This window comes from Mixophyes fleayi, chromosome 1 (assembly GCF_038048845.1).
Source record: "Mixophyes fleayi isolate aMixFle1 chromosome 1, aMixFle1.hap1, whole genome shotgun sequence".
Classification (NCBI taxonomy): Eukaryota; Metazoa; Chordata; class Amphibia; order Anura; family Limnodynastidae; genus Mixophyes; species Mixophyes fleayi.
The window spans coordinates 373,218,720-373,236,239 of NC_134402.1; the positions used below are offsets into that span (position 1 = coordinate 373,218,720).

Genomic DNA, 17,520 nt, shown 5'->3' on the forward strand with positions numbered 1-17,520 from the left:
TTAAATATTACATATGGCAAACTACAAGCCAACTTATGATTATGAGGACTTGGGAAAGGATTAGGTAATGAGTGCACATAAAAACTCTAGAATCCCGGAGCCATACATTTAATATAGGATATAACAAGAACTGCGAAAAAGTCAAGAGAGATATACAACTAATAAAAATGAAATAAATTACTGCATACATATGGTGGGGGGGGGGGAAGAACATCATCCGATGAGCAGTATAAAAGGTGCTTACTGTGCAACAACGATCATTACCCAATGAAAACCATGCGGTCATTGAATGCATCTCACCCCTGCACAATTCACTTAAAAAAAAACAAAAAAAACTCAGTTACGTTTTTACTTCCCTAAATCTTTTACTGCTGACAAACATACGGATGTAGCGTTAAGAAGGTGAACATGACAAGGCTTCCTGTGTACATGGTAAAGGTCTATACTTCATACACTTTTCACAAAGCCTTATGTAGTCCATCACTGGACTATTATCACGTGCCCTCTACATTTCACTGGACAGATACATTTCTGCCCATAATCCTGGAAGACCAACTGGGACCAAGTTGTGTTGAATTTTACAGGATTGTGTTCATTCTTCCACAATACACATGTATACACTACAAGTCTGACAACAGAATACATAATTCAGGTACATATTTTCCTAGGACAACATTAAATCATTAAGAGAAGTGTGTTTGTAGAGCTATAAACAGGATTTCTGTAGAATAGAAACTGGAAAACCTACCAACAGACCCTAACTGCTTGTAGAATCTGTATTCCAAATGCAGCTGCGGTGCTCTGGATTTCATAGGTTCCTGTTAAAGAATACAGTAACATGTTATTTAAGAGGAAATCCTACCACATGTGTATAAAAACAGACTGGGTGAGTACTTCAATTATATGACCGGACAAGAAACTCATTTATATTTGGCCCGTATCTACACTTCACTATTAATTTAAATGCTATAATATTTCAAAGACAAAAGTTGGTGAACTTATTTGTAGGCTACAGGTCAATTAAATGTAATTATAGCATAACATAAGTAATCAATTAGTTACAAGACCATATAATGCCCAAGGCAGCAGGCAGGAATCTGGTGTACAGGATATGAATGTTTAAGTGCTCGTTCACACTTTGGGTGTTTCATCCATGATGCATTCATATGAGTTTAATGGATGTACTACACAACCGTACTGTAACCTGCTTAAGAAAATGTGTGTGGTCCACTTGCCTATGATGCAACCACTAAACATGATAAACTGCATTTTTGGTGTAGATCACATGAGCCCAGAATGGTCAACACAGAGATCAATGAACCCTATTGACCACTAAAACTCCCAGGAGGCATTTCACACGTTCACCATGCATGGATGTAAAAGTACTATGCATAGGTCTTAGGTGACTCAATAGTCTTCACCCCTATAGTAGGGGGTTTGTTTTCATGAAAGCCTCGTACACTCTGGAGACATCATATGCATATGTATGTATAAAACATATAACTTAACTATATGCATTTAAAAGCACTGAAATGCAATGAAATGTGTCTTATAATCAGTTCTATAAAGATCCAAGCATCCAGTTTCACTGTCTGACCTGAATCAAAGACATTGGAAAAACAGTTTAAAAAATGTTCTCCTACGATTCAATTGGACAAAAAATGTTGTGCTGCATTCTTTTAGTGCATTTAGTTTTACAACTAAAAACCAAAAAACACATTTGGTGTGTGTAGTGTTAACAGCCACAAAAATAAATGAACATTTTTGCCTTAGTGTTTACATGCACTTAGACTGTTTTGACTGCACTTAAGCTTAAACAATGTCTCCAGGATGTATGAGGCCATAAGCACCATAATATACAGCAATCAGTCAAAATGTTGAAAGGTTTTATTTTAGGATTTTTTATTTTATTAAAGACTTTTTTTTTGATCACATTACTAAAAAAGGAAATTCATCTCAGATGCCCCTGAATATCAAAAAGTTATTATTCTGGGTAGCACTGCATGAACATTGTGAACAGAATGCAAGCCATCAATACAGGGTGCTTTACTTCAATAATACATCTCTAAAGGATAAATAAGTCCTTCCATCCAGGTAAAAGTCTTATACACTACTCAAAATTCCTTAGGAGTCAATGCTTGGGAACTACAATATTTAGGTAGTGCTAATCCCACCGGTACAGCACCTGTTTCTTTCCAGCCTCTCACAAGTGAGATGTGATGTCCACTCATACATTCTAATTATCCCAATTACATACAATATAATCTGCACTGGTGAGGTGGATGCCCATTCACACCTCTACTTCTAACTGCCTCCCCAATTCCATCTAGCGTCCAGCAACAGTGAGTGCTTAGTGCTTTTCTTTCTTGGTAAAACTTAATTTTCCACTTATCAATGACAAGGGCTGCAGCAGCAAGGTATCCATGACCCACCTCCATTGCTATGTGACTCATTGGTCTGCTGGATATCATTTATCTCACCACTTTGCTAAACCCTTGGTTTCTTTCTGTTAATACCTTAAGTGTGCTGCTAAACCTACAATCCAGAGTTCCCACTTTTACTCCACTATAGCAAAATAACCAACAGGTATACTCAGTCTGAAATCTCTCACAGGAGATGTTCTCAAGACAGTGTATTAGAAGGGAGAGAAAAAAAAAAAAGGATATTGTATTATGAGGCGCTAGTTAGGTATAGGATGACAGGATTATTCTGAGAAATACTTAAGTCTTGCTCTATTTTTAACATAATGCAACATGTCTTGAGCCTCACATATACATACACAAATACAACATGGAATACTCCATGCTTAAAACGTTGCACTCATGAGCGCACACACATGCAATGTCACAGAGAGCAGAACAATGAAAGACTAACTGTATGCAAAAAGACACTTTGTAGAACAGGTCCAAACGGGGGTCGGGACTTACCAGTTTAATTGCCACATATTCATTTGTGTACAGATTTTTTCCTTGAAGAGAAGAACAAAAAGAAAAAAATGTTAAACGTTGCCAGGGCTGGGTTTACAGCACAGCATTAAGAAACAAGTGAGCAATATGCCACAATACAGTGTCCACATAAAACATTAATGAAGCCACAACTAATGACTTTCACTTAAGACCATTGTCAAAAAGTGACCATGAAAAAAGTACCTGATCGCTTTCTGCTTTTTTCACGCATTAGTCTTGCTCAGGGATTTAAACTGATATTTTATTACTTGTCAAAGCCCTCTCAGAAACAAAAAAGAAACATTAACTGCATCCAAAACGGTAAGGGATGGTTAGGGTTTTCTTCTTTACATTTCCTTACAGGTATTCTGATACCTATCAAATTATCTAAATCCTTGAAGAAGGAATCCACCCAAAAGTGAAACTAGATATAGTTTATTATGTGAAGGTGACATCTTGCATATTACTTGTGATCCGTCATTAGCGCAATCCTCTGGGATCTACGCTTCTCTCCTGTAGACTATCGCTCACCTGATTCAGGAAAGATAAGTTATCAATGTCTCTCCCCCAACGACTGAACCTCCTGGGACCAAGCGCATAGGGCGAATGGTGGAACACAGGTAATACCAATATGTAATTTTCACTTACATGGGGAATTCTTTCTTCAGCGACATTTTTGTGACATGCAATTGAACCAAAGGGGTAGCTTCTTTAGTAGAATACTTCAGTAAAACAAGGTTTTTATTTAAAAAGGAAAATTTACACACAAACACAAAACCCTACATTCACCAGTATGAACCATTACCGGTTTAAATTTAATGAAAAGATTAAAGTTTTGGAGGTTTTTCAATGTTATTTTATTTGACCACAACAGGCAGAAGCACCCTGGAGCTGGTGGTCCATCTGCCAAGTATGGCTAATGTTTAGGAGCTCAGGTGTGCGGACAGTGGTTTCAGGACTCTGCACGCAGGGATCGATACAGTGGGTACAGATTTCCAGACAGACTTTTTAATATAATATGTAGGGATGTGCACCGGCGACTTTTGAGGTCTCGTGTTTTGGATCCGGATTTTCGCGATGTTTTGGGTTCAGATTTGTTTCGCAAAACACCAGCCGAAAGGTTTTGGTTCGGATTTAAGGTTTTGGATTTTTTTTGAAAAAAAACCTAAGTGTAAAAATCAAGTTTTTTGGGCTTATTTTCACTCCTACGCTATTATTAACCTCAATAACATTCAATAACAATCATTTCCACTAATTTAAAGGCTATTCTGAAAACCTCACAATATTTTTTTTTTTTTTTTTTAAAGTACAAAACGTTGCAACGAGGTATCTTTCTGGACTGCGTAGAGGAGTGTTCCCCACAATATAATTAAAAACCCATCAACTGGTCTGAATTACACCCAAAAATAGTATCTGGACTGCGTAGAGGACTGGCCAATGGCCACCACAATATAATTTATAGAAAACCTTCAACAGGTCTGCATTACACCCAAAAGTAGTATCTGGACTGCGTAAAGTAGTGGGCACTGGCCACCACAATAAAATATATAAAAAACCTTCAACAGGTCTGCAGTACACTGCACATACGGCTGCTCCTCCATCCTCTCCATCATATACATGTTGGAGTTTCAGCGTGTGAAAACCTCTTGTTTTTGATCATGTCAGTGCATTTTGAATATTTTTCAATTTGCCCCACAACACTGATACGCATCTATCTTTCTTGACTGCGTAGTGTGGTGGCCCCGGTACACAATTTGGTACCGAGGCCACAATATAATTAAAAAACCCTCCACGGGTCAGAATTCCACCAAAAAAAGGGTATGGACTGCGTAGTGTGGTGTGCCCGGAATACAATTTTTTACAGCGCCAACAATATAATTAAAAAATTGGGCATCAACTGTCACGGTTGTTTAATATCTGATACACCTAAATATGGACTGCACAGTGGAGTGGCCCCGGTAGTAAATTTGGTGCCGGGGCCACAATACCTCCTCCAACTTCCAAGTGTAGTGTTTATAAAATATAAACAATACAGTAGTTTTAGAGCACGTCAATACCTCTTGTTTCAAATTATGACACGGCATTTTACTTTTGGTTTAATTTCTTGAATTTTTTTAAATTTGGTTTTACTTTTTGAACATGGCAAACGACTGTTGATTGGTCATATAATGCAAAAAAAAAAGTTCCAGGATGGAATTGTCCTTGGGCCCTCACACCCACCCTTATGTTGTTGAAATAGGACATGCACACTTTAACAAACCAATCATTTCAGCGACAGGGCCTACCGAACAACTTTGGCTGAAATGATTGGTTTGTTTGGGCCCCCACACCAAAAAAGCTATTCATCTCTCCCTGTACAGACTAAACAGGCTCTACTGAGGCAAGATGTCGTCCTCATCCTCAACCTCTGATTCCTCTCCCCCTACAGTGTGTACTTCCTCCTCATCACACATTATCAATTCGTCCCTGCTGGACTCCACAACCACAGGTCCCTCTGTACTATCTGGAGGGCAGTGCTGTACTTCATTGAGGAATTGATTATTCATTTTTATAAACATCATTTTTTCAACGTTGTGAGGAAGCAACCTCCTTCGCCGCTCACTGACCAGGTTCCCCGCAGCACTAAAAACTCTTTCCGAGTACACACTGGAGGGGGGACAACTCAGGTAAAATAGAGCCAGTTTGTACAGGGGCTTCCAAACTGCCTTTTTTTCCTGCCAGTAACAATATGGACTGTCTGACATGTCTACTTGGATGGTGTCAGCAAAGTTATCCTCCACAATTTTTTCTATTGTGACAGCATCCAATGCAGCGAGAGTAGACATGTCTGCAATGGTTGGCAGGTCCTTCAGTCCGGACCAGATGTTATCAGCATCCCCGCCAGCGCCTCTTTTAGGAAAACTGAGCTTTTTCCTCGCAGCCATAGATGTGGAAGAAAATGAGGGTGGAGCTGTTGGCATGTCACGGTCCTCTTCAGAGGACAATCTCCTGACCAGCAGGTCTTTGCACCGCTGTAGACTTGTGTCCGCCGGAAACAGAGACACAACATACGCTTTAAACAGAGGATCGAGCACAGTGGCCAGAATGCATTCCTCTGACTTTAAAAGAATGACCACCCTCGGATCCTGGCAAAGCGTACGAAGGGCTACATCCACAAGAACTACATGCTTGGTGTAATTGCAATGGCTTACCAGCTCCTCCCTCACTTTCTCCAGCTGCTTCTGCAACAGCCTGATCAGGGGAATGACCCGACTCAAGCTGGCAGTGTCGGAACTGACTTCTCGTGTGGCAAGTTCAAATGGCTGCAGAACCTTGCACAACACTGAAATCAGTCTCCACTGCGCTTGACTCAGGCGCATCCCCACTCCTTTGCCTATGTCGTAGGTGGCTGTGTAGGCCTGAATGGCCTTTTGCTGCTCCTCCATCCTCTGCAGAATATAGAGGGTGGAGTTCCAGCGCGTCACAACCTCTTGTTTGAGGTGATGGCAGGGCAGGTTCATGCTTTTTTGATGTGCCTCTAGTCTGCGGTAGGCACTGGCTGAATGCCGAAAGTGTCCAGCAATTTTGCGCGCCACCGCAAGCATCTCCTGCACACCCCTGTCACTCTTGAGGTAATGCTGCACCACCAAATTAATGGTGTGGGCAAAACATGGGACATGCTGGAAATTGCCCATATTTAATGCCCGCACAATGTTACTGGTATTGTCTGACACCACAAATACCCATGAGAGTCTAAGTGGGGTAAGCCATTGGGAGATAATTTCCCTCAGTTTCTCTAATATGTTGTCAGCGTTGTGCCTCTTATTAAAGCCTGTAATACACAATGTTGCCTGCCTTTGCACAAGCAGCCATTTTGTAGATGCTGCTACTGATGCAGCTGTTGCTGCGAAGGGGATGCATCTACCCAGTGGGCTGTCACAGTCATATAGTCCTTCGTTTGCCCAGAACCACTTGTCCACATGTCAGTGGTAAAGTGGACAGTGGGTACAACCGCATTTTTTAGAGCACTGAGGACACTTGATCGTACTTCTCTGGTATCGCCTGCCTAGTGAAGTGGAATCTCGACGGGATTTGGTACCGGGGACACAATACCTCCATCAACCCTCTAAATCCCACTCCACTGATGGCGGACACCGGGCGCATGTCTAACACCAACATTGCAGTTACAGCCGCAGTTATACGCTTTGCAATAGGGTGACTACTATCGTATTTTGTGGTCATGGCAAACGACTGTTGGACGGTCAATTGTTTGGTGAAAGACTTAGCGGTCTTACGACTTCCCCTCTGGGAAGATGACCGACTAACAGCAGCAACAGCAGCAGTGGCAGTAGTAGGCGTACCGCTGCAGGATTCCTCGGATGAATCCCGTATGGAGGACTCAGTCTGGCTGCTGACTTGGGCTGCAGGACTGAATCTGATGGAGATCGTGGAGGAAGTTGACGAGGAGGGTGTTGCTGGTGTGTATCCAACTGGACCACGGGATTTGGGTGTCCCTGTACCGATGAGGGTCCTAGCCCCAGTTCCTGAACTAACCACTGAACTATGAAGGTTATTCAGGTGACGTATAAGGGAGGATGTCCCTAGGTGGGCAAGATCCTTACCCCTGCTTATTTGAGCTTTACATAAGCTACATATGGCCATACATTGGTTGTCTGGATTTGGATAAAAATAACTCCAGACCGAAGAGGTGCATTTTTTGGTCTTCTGACCAGGCATGACGATGGGCTTTTTCATCCCATGGACATCAGCTGTTTCCCCCCCTGGTGCCTCATTTACAATAACCACATCACCATCCTCATCATCAAGTTCCTCCACAGCGCCAGCTACATCATCAATAGGCTCCTCCCGAGCCACCTCTTCCCGTACAGTGATGGGAAGGTCAGGCTTGACAACCACCAACACCCTTGGACTCGCCTTGGGGATTTGTGATAATTTCTCTTTAGAAGGCAGAGTTGTTTGCTGTTTTGTTGCTGACAGCCTAACTCTCTTCAATTTTTTGTAGGGGGGGGGGGGGGGGGGGGGAGGAGGAGGAGGAGGGCTAAGATCCGTGGGTGAAGCTGAACCACTAGTCATGAACACGGGCCAGGGCCTAAGCCGTTCTTTGCCACTCCATGTCGTAAATGGCATATTGGCAACTTTACGTTTCTCCGCAGATGATTTTAAGTTTCTCTTTTTGCTACTTTTTCTTAACTTGGGCTTTTTGGATTTTACATGCCCGGTACTACGAGATTGGGCATCGGGCTTGGAAGACAACATTGATGGCATTTCATCGTCTATGTCATGACTAGTGGCAGCAGCTTCAGCATTAGGAGGAAGTGAGTCTTGATCTTTCCCTACTTTATCCTCCAAATTTTTGGTCTCCATTATATGTAGCACAAGATACTGCAGAATGTGTGAACTTGGTAATATTGCAGTACCAATGGACTTATACTGCAGGATTGGTTTTTGCAAATTTGGTTATAATTACTTTTTTAAAAAAAACATTTTTTTTTTTATTTTTTTTATTACTTTATTATTTTTTAAAAACTTGGGAATAATGGGGAAATAACTATGCCCTCAGAAGGACAGAGCACAGGACCCAGCAGCACCACTGACCTCAGAAGGACAGAGCACAGGACCCAGCAGCACCACTGACCTCAGAAGGACAGAGCACAGGACCCAGCAGCACCACTGACCTCAGAAGGACAGAGCACAGGACCCAGCAGCACCACTGACCTCAGAAGGACAGAGCACAGGACCCAGCAGCACCACTGACCTCAGAAGGACAGAGCACAGGACCCAGCAGCACCACTGACCTCAGAAGGACAGAGCACAGGACCCAGCAGCACCACTGGACTGAGCACAGCACAGCACTGAACTGAACGAGATATAGCAGGACAGAGGACCAGCTAACACACCCTCCCTCTACCCTGATCAATGCCCGAGTGAAGATGGCGGCGACTAGCGGGGAATTTATAGGATCAGAGTATCGCGAGATCCGACAACGGGATTATGAGTCAGAGCCTCAGTTTCAGATTTGAATTTGGCGCCAATACCCGGATCTGTCTCGGATCCGACTCGGATCGGCAACGTTCGGGTGGGCTCGGATTTCAGAAATCCGAGTGCGCTCATGTCTAATAATATGCCTATTTCATACTGTGCCTAAAAACAGTCCAGGCAGAGAATATAGAATGCCTGGATTGTACACTTTTACCTGTAAAACACACACACATACATATATATATATACATATATATACATATATATATATATATATATATATATATATATATATATATATATATATATATATATATATATATATATATACATACATATATATATATATATACATACACACACACACACACACACATATATATACACATATATACATACACACATATACATAGCAATACAAGAACAGCCAAGTCTCACAAACATATAATAAATATATCTGAAGCATAATTATCCAAGCAGCAGCTAAGTTAAGTCACCAGGCAACAGAAAGCTCCAGAGCCGGACAATTACTTCTATGAGCCCTAGCAGTCAGAAATACCAGTACTGTCTTGGGAAATGCTGGAAAATTTTGGATCAATTCCACAAAGCTGTTTACATATGCAAACTAACTAGGGGGGAAGGAACTGGCAGCTGAACACCAAGCAAACATGTCTGTTACCTAAATGATAATAAAAAAAAAGCGCCGTATAAGGATAATATAAATTAAAAACAATAACACTAAACACAGCTGACATAAGCATTACTGCCCACATAAACATAGCATTTTGCAAAGGTCATGAATTTGCAACATAAATGCATAAATATAATAAGATCACCTACACATAAAAGGTAATCACTAAATTCGAACTGATCGGATAAATGGGCCACTAAATCACAAATTCACAGGCGTTACTGCCGAAAGCAACGTGCCCTGCACACTATTACCGCAATATCGGTATCTGTAACTATAGTTTTTGCTCGCAGCTCAGGGAGCCACAAACAGAAATCAGGGTTAAAATTACTGAAATAAAAAGGTAATAAATATAGCGCCGCGTTACTCGCGGCAGAGTTGATTTCCCCCCATAGTGTATTAGCGGCTACATAGTGTTCCAAAAGTAATTTAGCTACCTAAATGACAAAATGTGTTTAAGAATCTTAAAAAAAAAAAAAACTGAATTTCACAGCACCACGCTAATATGTACTTTTGGATTATTTTTAAAGAAATCTTAACAGACTGAAGGGTACATGTTCAATTTTGAAGAGCTCTGTCAATCAATAGAGAATGACAATATATGTCTACCCTTGATTATAGCATTTTTATTCGGTAAAGTCTATTGAGATTTCAGCCTGAATTTGTAAAGTAATTACCAGCCAAATAGAAATTGCAATCAGTAAATTCGAAGACTAGAGATGTCACCATTTAGACTGTACTGTTATTAAGCAAGGGTCTGGGATATCATTGCTGGGCAAAAAACCTCAGCAGACTTTAGCGATTAGTCCCCACTCCACATAAGTGTGGTCCACAGAGTGCTTACCACACTGCGGCTGCTTACATCTGATAACATCTACGAGGACAACTAGTAAAAGATTCTGCGCAAGATCCTATATAAAAAGAGCTCTCTTATAAATGAATGGCCTTGTCATCAATATGAACGTCCAGTATATATTTATTTTTGGCCATGATCTATTTGATACCACTGAAAAGATATATGGATGCATATGACACTCCAGGCATGTTTCGATATAACTGACCTCAAAACACAGCAGATGCCTATCGGGAAGGAAACTAAATCCATTTGGACAAAGACTAGATCTGACCACGAATGCGAATTATGACCTGTCAGATCCAGACTGTGGCTGGATCACTTATAAATAACTCATTGTACACATTTATTTAAATGAAACAGCGCAGGGCGCTTATTTATATCATTGCAACTGTACTGATTTCATTATGACGGCACTTTGTATAGGAAACGTATTAATTTCCAAGGTATTGATTTGTAACTTCTGAGTTAGGATGTCATTAGTGGATTTGTATAACTTTTCGAAAGAAAGTCCATCGTGTTAATCAGACCTTTTAATCTCAGTGGCCAACATGTCTGTTCGGCCTGTATACACAGCAGGGCAGGGGGGGAGCGCTGCCTGTGTGGCTTGTATCTGGCATCTCAGACCCTGCCAAAATAATGCATACAGAAGGTTTAGTGTAAATTTTGTTAACTTTGCATTGCATTTAAATCCATGTTTTGGGAAACAAATTGCATCCGGATAATAAAAATATGTCAGACTTCTTGGGGCCAGCAAAGAGTTCAGGGGGCTGGCTTACCCCTGCTAGGCTGTGTCCAAAATTATATAAAACAGAACTGGTTTGTACTGAAATGTATCATTTTCCATCTGACTTTCTGCTCACTGGTACCTTAAACCAGTGTGAACTGTCCTTATCAAGACACTTGAGCAAATAAACATCACTTGCTTGAAGACCCTACTTTGACTTCTTCCCTGCTGTATTTCCTGTGACCTACAGATTAGGCCCAAATCTAACCAATTTCCAGCTGTTCTAAAGTTTGGACCCAGCTTTCCGGTACCACCGCTTTGCTGTTACCTGCAGCTCTGGTCAGTGCGATAGTCCAGGGGGGATCCATCCACAGCAACCCTGATCTATAGGAAGAGGTCAGGGGTAGCAACCCAGGTACACCAGCAAAGTGGTACACACTAGCAGCAACAGTTACCCAGAAGGAACGCAGTTCTGGCTGCCGTTAAGGAGTCCAGGGGGTGGCAGCATTGTAAGCCCCTTCCACTAGGGCGAGGGCGCAATTGGGATAAAGAAAGAACGGTGGCAAAGTAAGCCCAGCAACAACAGACAGGGTGGCATAGGCGGTCTACCCTGTCACACAGACATTCAGATCTTTCAGGCTTTTAGATTGTCAAATCTGACATTGTTCCAGCCAAATATCACAGCATGGGGTGGGCCTGCTCTGTTTTATATCGTGCACACACACGACATTTCACAAGTAAAAACAGTACAAAATGTATACTTCCTAAAAGGCACTTACATGTTTAGCACATTTGTTTACTGATTCTTAACAGATTTGATTACAATAGGCACATTTAAAAGCAAACTCTAAATTCACTTGCAGAGAGGTTCTTTCACAAATTTGAAACACATTTTTTCAATGCCAGATGACCCAAACCTGCTGAACAGGCACCACTTCCCCCGATAGCCACCACTACCAGCGCTCCAGACAGTAAAGAGGGCGGAGAGTAGTAACAGAGATGGGTGACAGTGGTTCTGGTTGCTGCCAACTTACACTCATCTAGATGAGGTTATAAATAAAAAAATAATCTAACATTAGCAATGTAATCAATCACGTATTAATGATAGAGACAGTTATCTACATTACCTAAATGAAAAAAGGTGCCTTTATTTACACTATACATAATCTAAATATTCTATTGCAAATAATTATGCATTTAAAACACACACAAATACACCATGCAAAGCAATATTTAATATACCACAATATGACAAGAAAATGCATGTAATAGGGAACTTGTAATACAATTCAACTGCTGAATGACAGTACGGCTCTAATACATGACAATAGCTCTATACAATTATGTATTTTTCAAAACAGTGATAAGACCCTTTAAAAACAGCTCATCTAAAGCAAACTACATTTCAATCTTAATTCTATGCATTTAAGAAAGGTTGTTGCCTATTCAACCATCTAAATCAGATTTTATTAATTTGTAAGGCAGAAATAGTGGATTATCAGGCCATTTAAGACGGGTCACGGCTCCCCTCCAAGTTCCTGTATCTAAAGCACCAATGGAGCAAAGAGAACTCCCGCAACAGTATTTCTCCCCAGCGCCTATTACCCGGGTGCTCCACCCCGCTGTTTTTACTTGCCACCCAGCTCTTGGACCCCAACATAGTCTTATTATAATAGAAGAAACCATTGTTTCTCCTATTAGAACAGGCACTATGTGAGCGCTACAGCCAGCAAGGGGTGTTAGACCACTGACCACCAGTCCTGGAAGGTGTGGGCAATAGCCTTATTGTTTTTTTTTATATTATTGCAAAGTATTACAACTACCCCCACCCGGATGGCAACATTTTCTGGGGAGAACACTACACCACATCAACCTAATACTGCCTATCCACCACTTTCACTATCAGTGGCTCTACTACCTGTATGTATATAGCAACAATAAGAAGGTACCCTCTTCTGAGATAATAATACTATAAAATTATATGTTCAGCATTAAGACATCAATAAGCACACAAGAACATTGTCCAGCATCTTCAATTTGAATTTTGGAGTTTTTTATATAATCTAGTGGATGATTGAGTTCTCCACTCCCTCATACCAACTTATCTTGGTAGAAGAAAAAAGTCTTACCTAATCGGAGCTCTCCAAAGTTGCCACATCCAATCTTTTTCCCCACTCTAAAATTAGGCCCAACCATCAACACTCCAGAGTTCGAAGAACCAGTACGTGCGTTGTGACCCGACCGGCCACTAGGTCGGGCCATTCTCTCATCAGGTTTGTCCTTGTCTTTCTTTTTGCCATCCATATCAAGTTTACGGTACTCCACTTTGAATTCTTTTTTAAAGACAAGCAAACTCAAATGGGGTGTTGTAAAAATGGAAACATAACTAGTGAAGCTCCCCTGCTGGATAATCTTATTCTCTGAGCTGAAGATGATGAGGGCTCAGAAAAGGCGGATTCATCCCATTCGCAAATTGTTTCCACTGAGGTCTTCAGTGCAGCAACGTTAATCCTCCACAATAATCCCTCCCCCCAAATGTCCTGGGTTTAACGAAGAACCTAAAGAATGAAAAAAAAAAATTGTAGACATTAAAAAGTACATCAGTTAAAAGTTAAAATAACTATTGGTATGAAAAGATTAGACACGTTATAAAAGTACAGAAAAAGTAAAGAAAAACTTGAAATGAGAATACTATTAAAACAAACAATTATCCATATTACTTTTCAATACAGCTACAGCTCTACAAGCACCAGCATGCCAAACACTTAATGGCTGCAGGGACTTGCCGAGTCCAGTGATGCCACATCCTAACATACTAGATTTTTACTATTTTGACATTAAATTACCCCAACCTCCGATTTCCCTAGTGAATGTAGTCCTGTGCTGAGCAGGCTGCACAGGATTACCACTTATAATGGGATAGGCATAGTCTGGCAGATTGCTGCTGGCGGTGGGTTTTGAGGGAGAAGCCCATGCAATTCATCACCCAATAAAACAGACCAAGCAATGAGTGCTGGAGCTGGGTGGGAGGTCAGTGTGTGCACAGAGTTTTGTTTTCTAAAAAAAAATATGAACAGTGAACAATTCAATTAGATTTTAAAAGATAAATAAAATACATGTTTCTAAAGGGAAAAGGATTCATACGTCCATTATGAGGTCTAAATGGCAACGTCCTTTTCCCTGTTTTCACAAGTGCTCCTTTTCTCCTTTCTGCTGAGAAACTAACATTCCTGTTTAGCTCTGGGAAATGGGTGGCACACTCCCAATTCTCTCTCCCTTCAAATAAGAGCTAAATAAGTACTTGCACTTTCCTCTCCTGAAAGCTTACAAGCTATTCCTCCACATGTGGCAAATCGCATCTAAAGCTTTTAACTTCAGTTAGGCTTCACCAAGACAGTCAAAGGCCCTTTGTTACAGACTAATTATACCTTTTATACCTGTATTAGAGCTTAGCTTTGACTATTCCACAACCAAAGCCCAATGTGCAAAAGGTGTGCCTGATGGACAGAATAACTAACTCTCCAACCTCCACTCACTAGTATCTCTTCACACTTGTAAAGTTCAGATTATTTCAGACCATGCTAAAGCTCACATGAACACCTTTCTTCATCACCCACAATAGCCAGAACTTGCCAGTTCGTGCGCAGAATTTGGACTCAAGAATTGTGGAAGATGAAGACTCATTCCCATTGACTCAGTGCCCCTATGCTTTAATTACTCGCACACCACTCCACAAGGACCTCCTCAAGAACAAACAGGAACAGGTTAAAGACATTCTGCAAACAGTACCGAATTTTTTTGAGCACATTCAATTTGGTTCTTCAAGCTTCAATATCACAGACTAATAGTTCAGCCATATCCTTTATTTTCCTTAAAGTTAGCCTCTCTAGATAATTAACCCAATTACTACTGTAATAAACACATCAAGACCAAATTAGATGATCATAAACTATAAACCTTATACAAGGAACATATTTACATATAACAGATTCAATGCAAACTGGATCTATTCAAAATTATAACAACTATTAGATGATGTCAGAATGGATCTCACAGTAATGCCTTGCATGGAGGTGGGGCACGACAGTTGAACATACTGGCACACAGAATATTTTTTAGGAAGGCATGTACTTTGTACAGCCGGCGGCTCCTTGCATTGCTCACTTAACAGCAGAAAAGTGTCGCCCGTCAAAGTGCCGTACCTCTGTGTGCAGATATGTTGATTGATCGCAATTGTAACCTGCCAGTTTTTGAAGGATTCTGTATTTACAGTATGTCGGCAATGACAGTATTCACCATTAGCATGTCGGTGTAAGTGTTGGGAATTTGTTATTCACTATAGTGACTAAGACTGTTGTATGGGACAGCTGACTCAGCAATCACAAGAAAGGATTGAGACCTACCAACCTGGAAGAAAATCCCAGTAATCAAACCAAAGGTCCCTGGCCCTATTAACGCACCCAAAAGCCATCACTGACAGCCACTGTCAGGATATGGGAAAAGTCATCTCATTTCCATTGTAAAAAAAATAAATAAAAAATAATTCAAAAAATAAAGCCAGTATGGCACCAGTAAATTTGACAATTCTATATTTAAATTTGAGCTTTCCCCACTCTAAAATTAGGCCCTTGATACAAGGAATTACTCAATGGCAGATATGCAAGTATGGTGCCACATACTGTCATGTCTGCCTCTTACCGCTTTAGCACACTACATCAGACCAGCAACAGTAAAAATTCCAGCAACAATAGTTACCACACTGCTGTGAGAACGTGACAAACAGCAGGCCTTACAACCCTATGCTGCTGTCTACTTACACATCAGGACCTCTGCTCATTATTACCAGGGACCCCAAAAGCACAAATAAATTCATCAGAGGAGGATAAGGGATAGAGTAGGAAAAAGAGTGTAATCACCCTTTCATTTTTAAGTCCCTATTGTTATGTGCAAAATACCCATATGTATAGAAAATTATCCACAAATCATCCAACCACATAAGGTTATTTACCAGGAGTTATACTTTCTATTGCTCCCCAGTTCTGTTTTTCCCAAGTTAAAAGATTGTCTATAAGACTACACAGATAAGAAGATGCATATTACTTCTCACGGATAAAAAATATGAATGAGGGAAAAAAAATAAACCAATTTCACAAGTATTCTATTAACAATAGTCATCTAATAATGCAGGTGAAAGTTGGTGATTAAGCAACAGAAGTGTTGCAGTATCTTCATAACCACAATACTCACCGTGAAAGACTTTATAGCCGATTGGCCACATGCTACCACGCACACAATACAATGTCCCGAAAACACAGTGTCAGCACAAGTTAGAACATTAATGGCAAGATGGGACTGCCTAAATCAACAGTCTCCAAATATTATTCATAGTCTGCTGCCTAGCACGAATTTCTTCAGAGATCTCTCAGCCAATTGTCTTTTAAATTTATGGCAGCTGCATGTGTTCGTTCTTAGGTTATACAGAAACATTACACTAATATTATAAAACCAAAAGAATAAATTGATAAACAGCTCAAAAACTGAGATTACTAGACAAAATAGTTTAAATGTTTATATTTCTAACATACAACCAACCACTGTTTCAGGTTGTGAACACCAAATTGATTTTCAAACTTACAACATAAAAAAAAAGGATTTGTTTTCTTTAGCTATATAAATTTAGAGGGCATTTTCAGTGGAAGCATATTGTAATACAAAAAAAATAAAAATTAAGTACGTTTGTTGTAGTATACACAACACATGCAAATAAGAAAGAAAGAAAAAAGTTTGATTAATGCAATTAGTGTGATCTCTTATTTGCCCCCAGCAAATAATCAGAAATATAAGAACATAAGTCGTGTGTTACCAACAGCCTAAAACAGACTAAAGTTGGCTTTATAGCAAGGGTGGCATCATAAAGTGACAAATAGTAATTTTCAATGCACTTTTGGATAGAGATCTGATGGTTAGCAAGAGGAGTGATAATAAGGAGTTGGTATAAAGTGGGTGTACTATAATTTAAAGGTTCAAAAATGAGAGAATTATTACTGTTCATGTCACTTTCTTGAAAGGCTATGGCACCCATATCAAATGGGTTAACCCCCTATAACAAGTATATTTAATCTTTCCTTCTCATTGGTAGTTGGTTGTGTGCAGAGATGGAAGCATGAGCTCCTCAGTTATATGAAAAGTGGAAACAATAGGTAGGATTAGCTCATAATACCACTTTGTCCATATAGAAATTCAGAAACTGCTCCTTACACCATTGGATATGTAATTCTCCCACTCGTTGGGCAAACATGATTGGGATCCAGGATGGGGAGGTCAC

The 17,520-nt window shown here is 40.4% G+C and overlaps 1 protein-coding gene across 10 annotated transcripts in view; it reads right to left on the bottom strand.

The window, feature by feature from the left end:
- CSNK1G3 (casein kinase 1 gamma 3) overlaps positions 1 to 17,520 on the bottom strand; it is a 92,450-nt gene that overhangs the window by 49,091 nt on the left and 25,839 nt on the right. For all 10 annotated transcript variants that reach the window (XM_075179053.1, XM_075179061.1, XM_075179018.1 and 7 more), the window contains 3 exons: positions 13,325 to 13,753; positions 2,928 to 2,968; positions 749 to 818 (listed from right to left, as the gene is read on the bottom strand). In XM_075179053.1, the coding sequence (XP_075035154.1) occupies positions 749 to 818; positions 2,928 to 2,968; positions 13,325 to 13,499 (286 nt within the window). In that variant the 5' untranslated portion in view covers positions 13,500 to 13,753. The remainder of the gene's footprint in view (positions 1 to 748; positions 819 to 2,927; positions 2,969 to 13,324; positions 13,754 to 17,520) is intronic.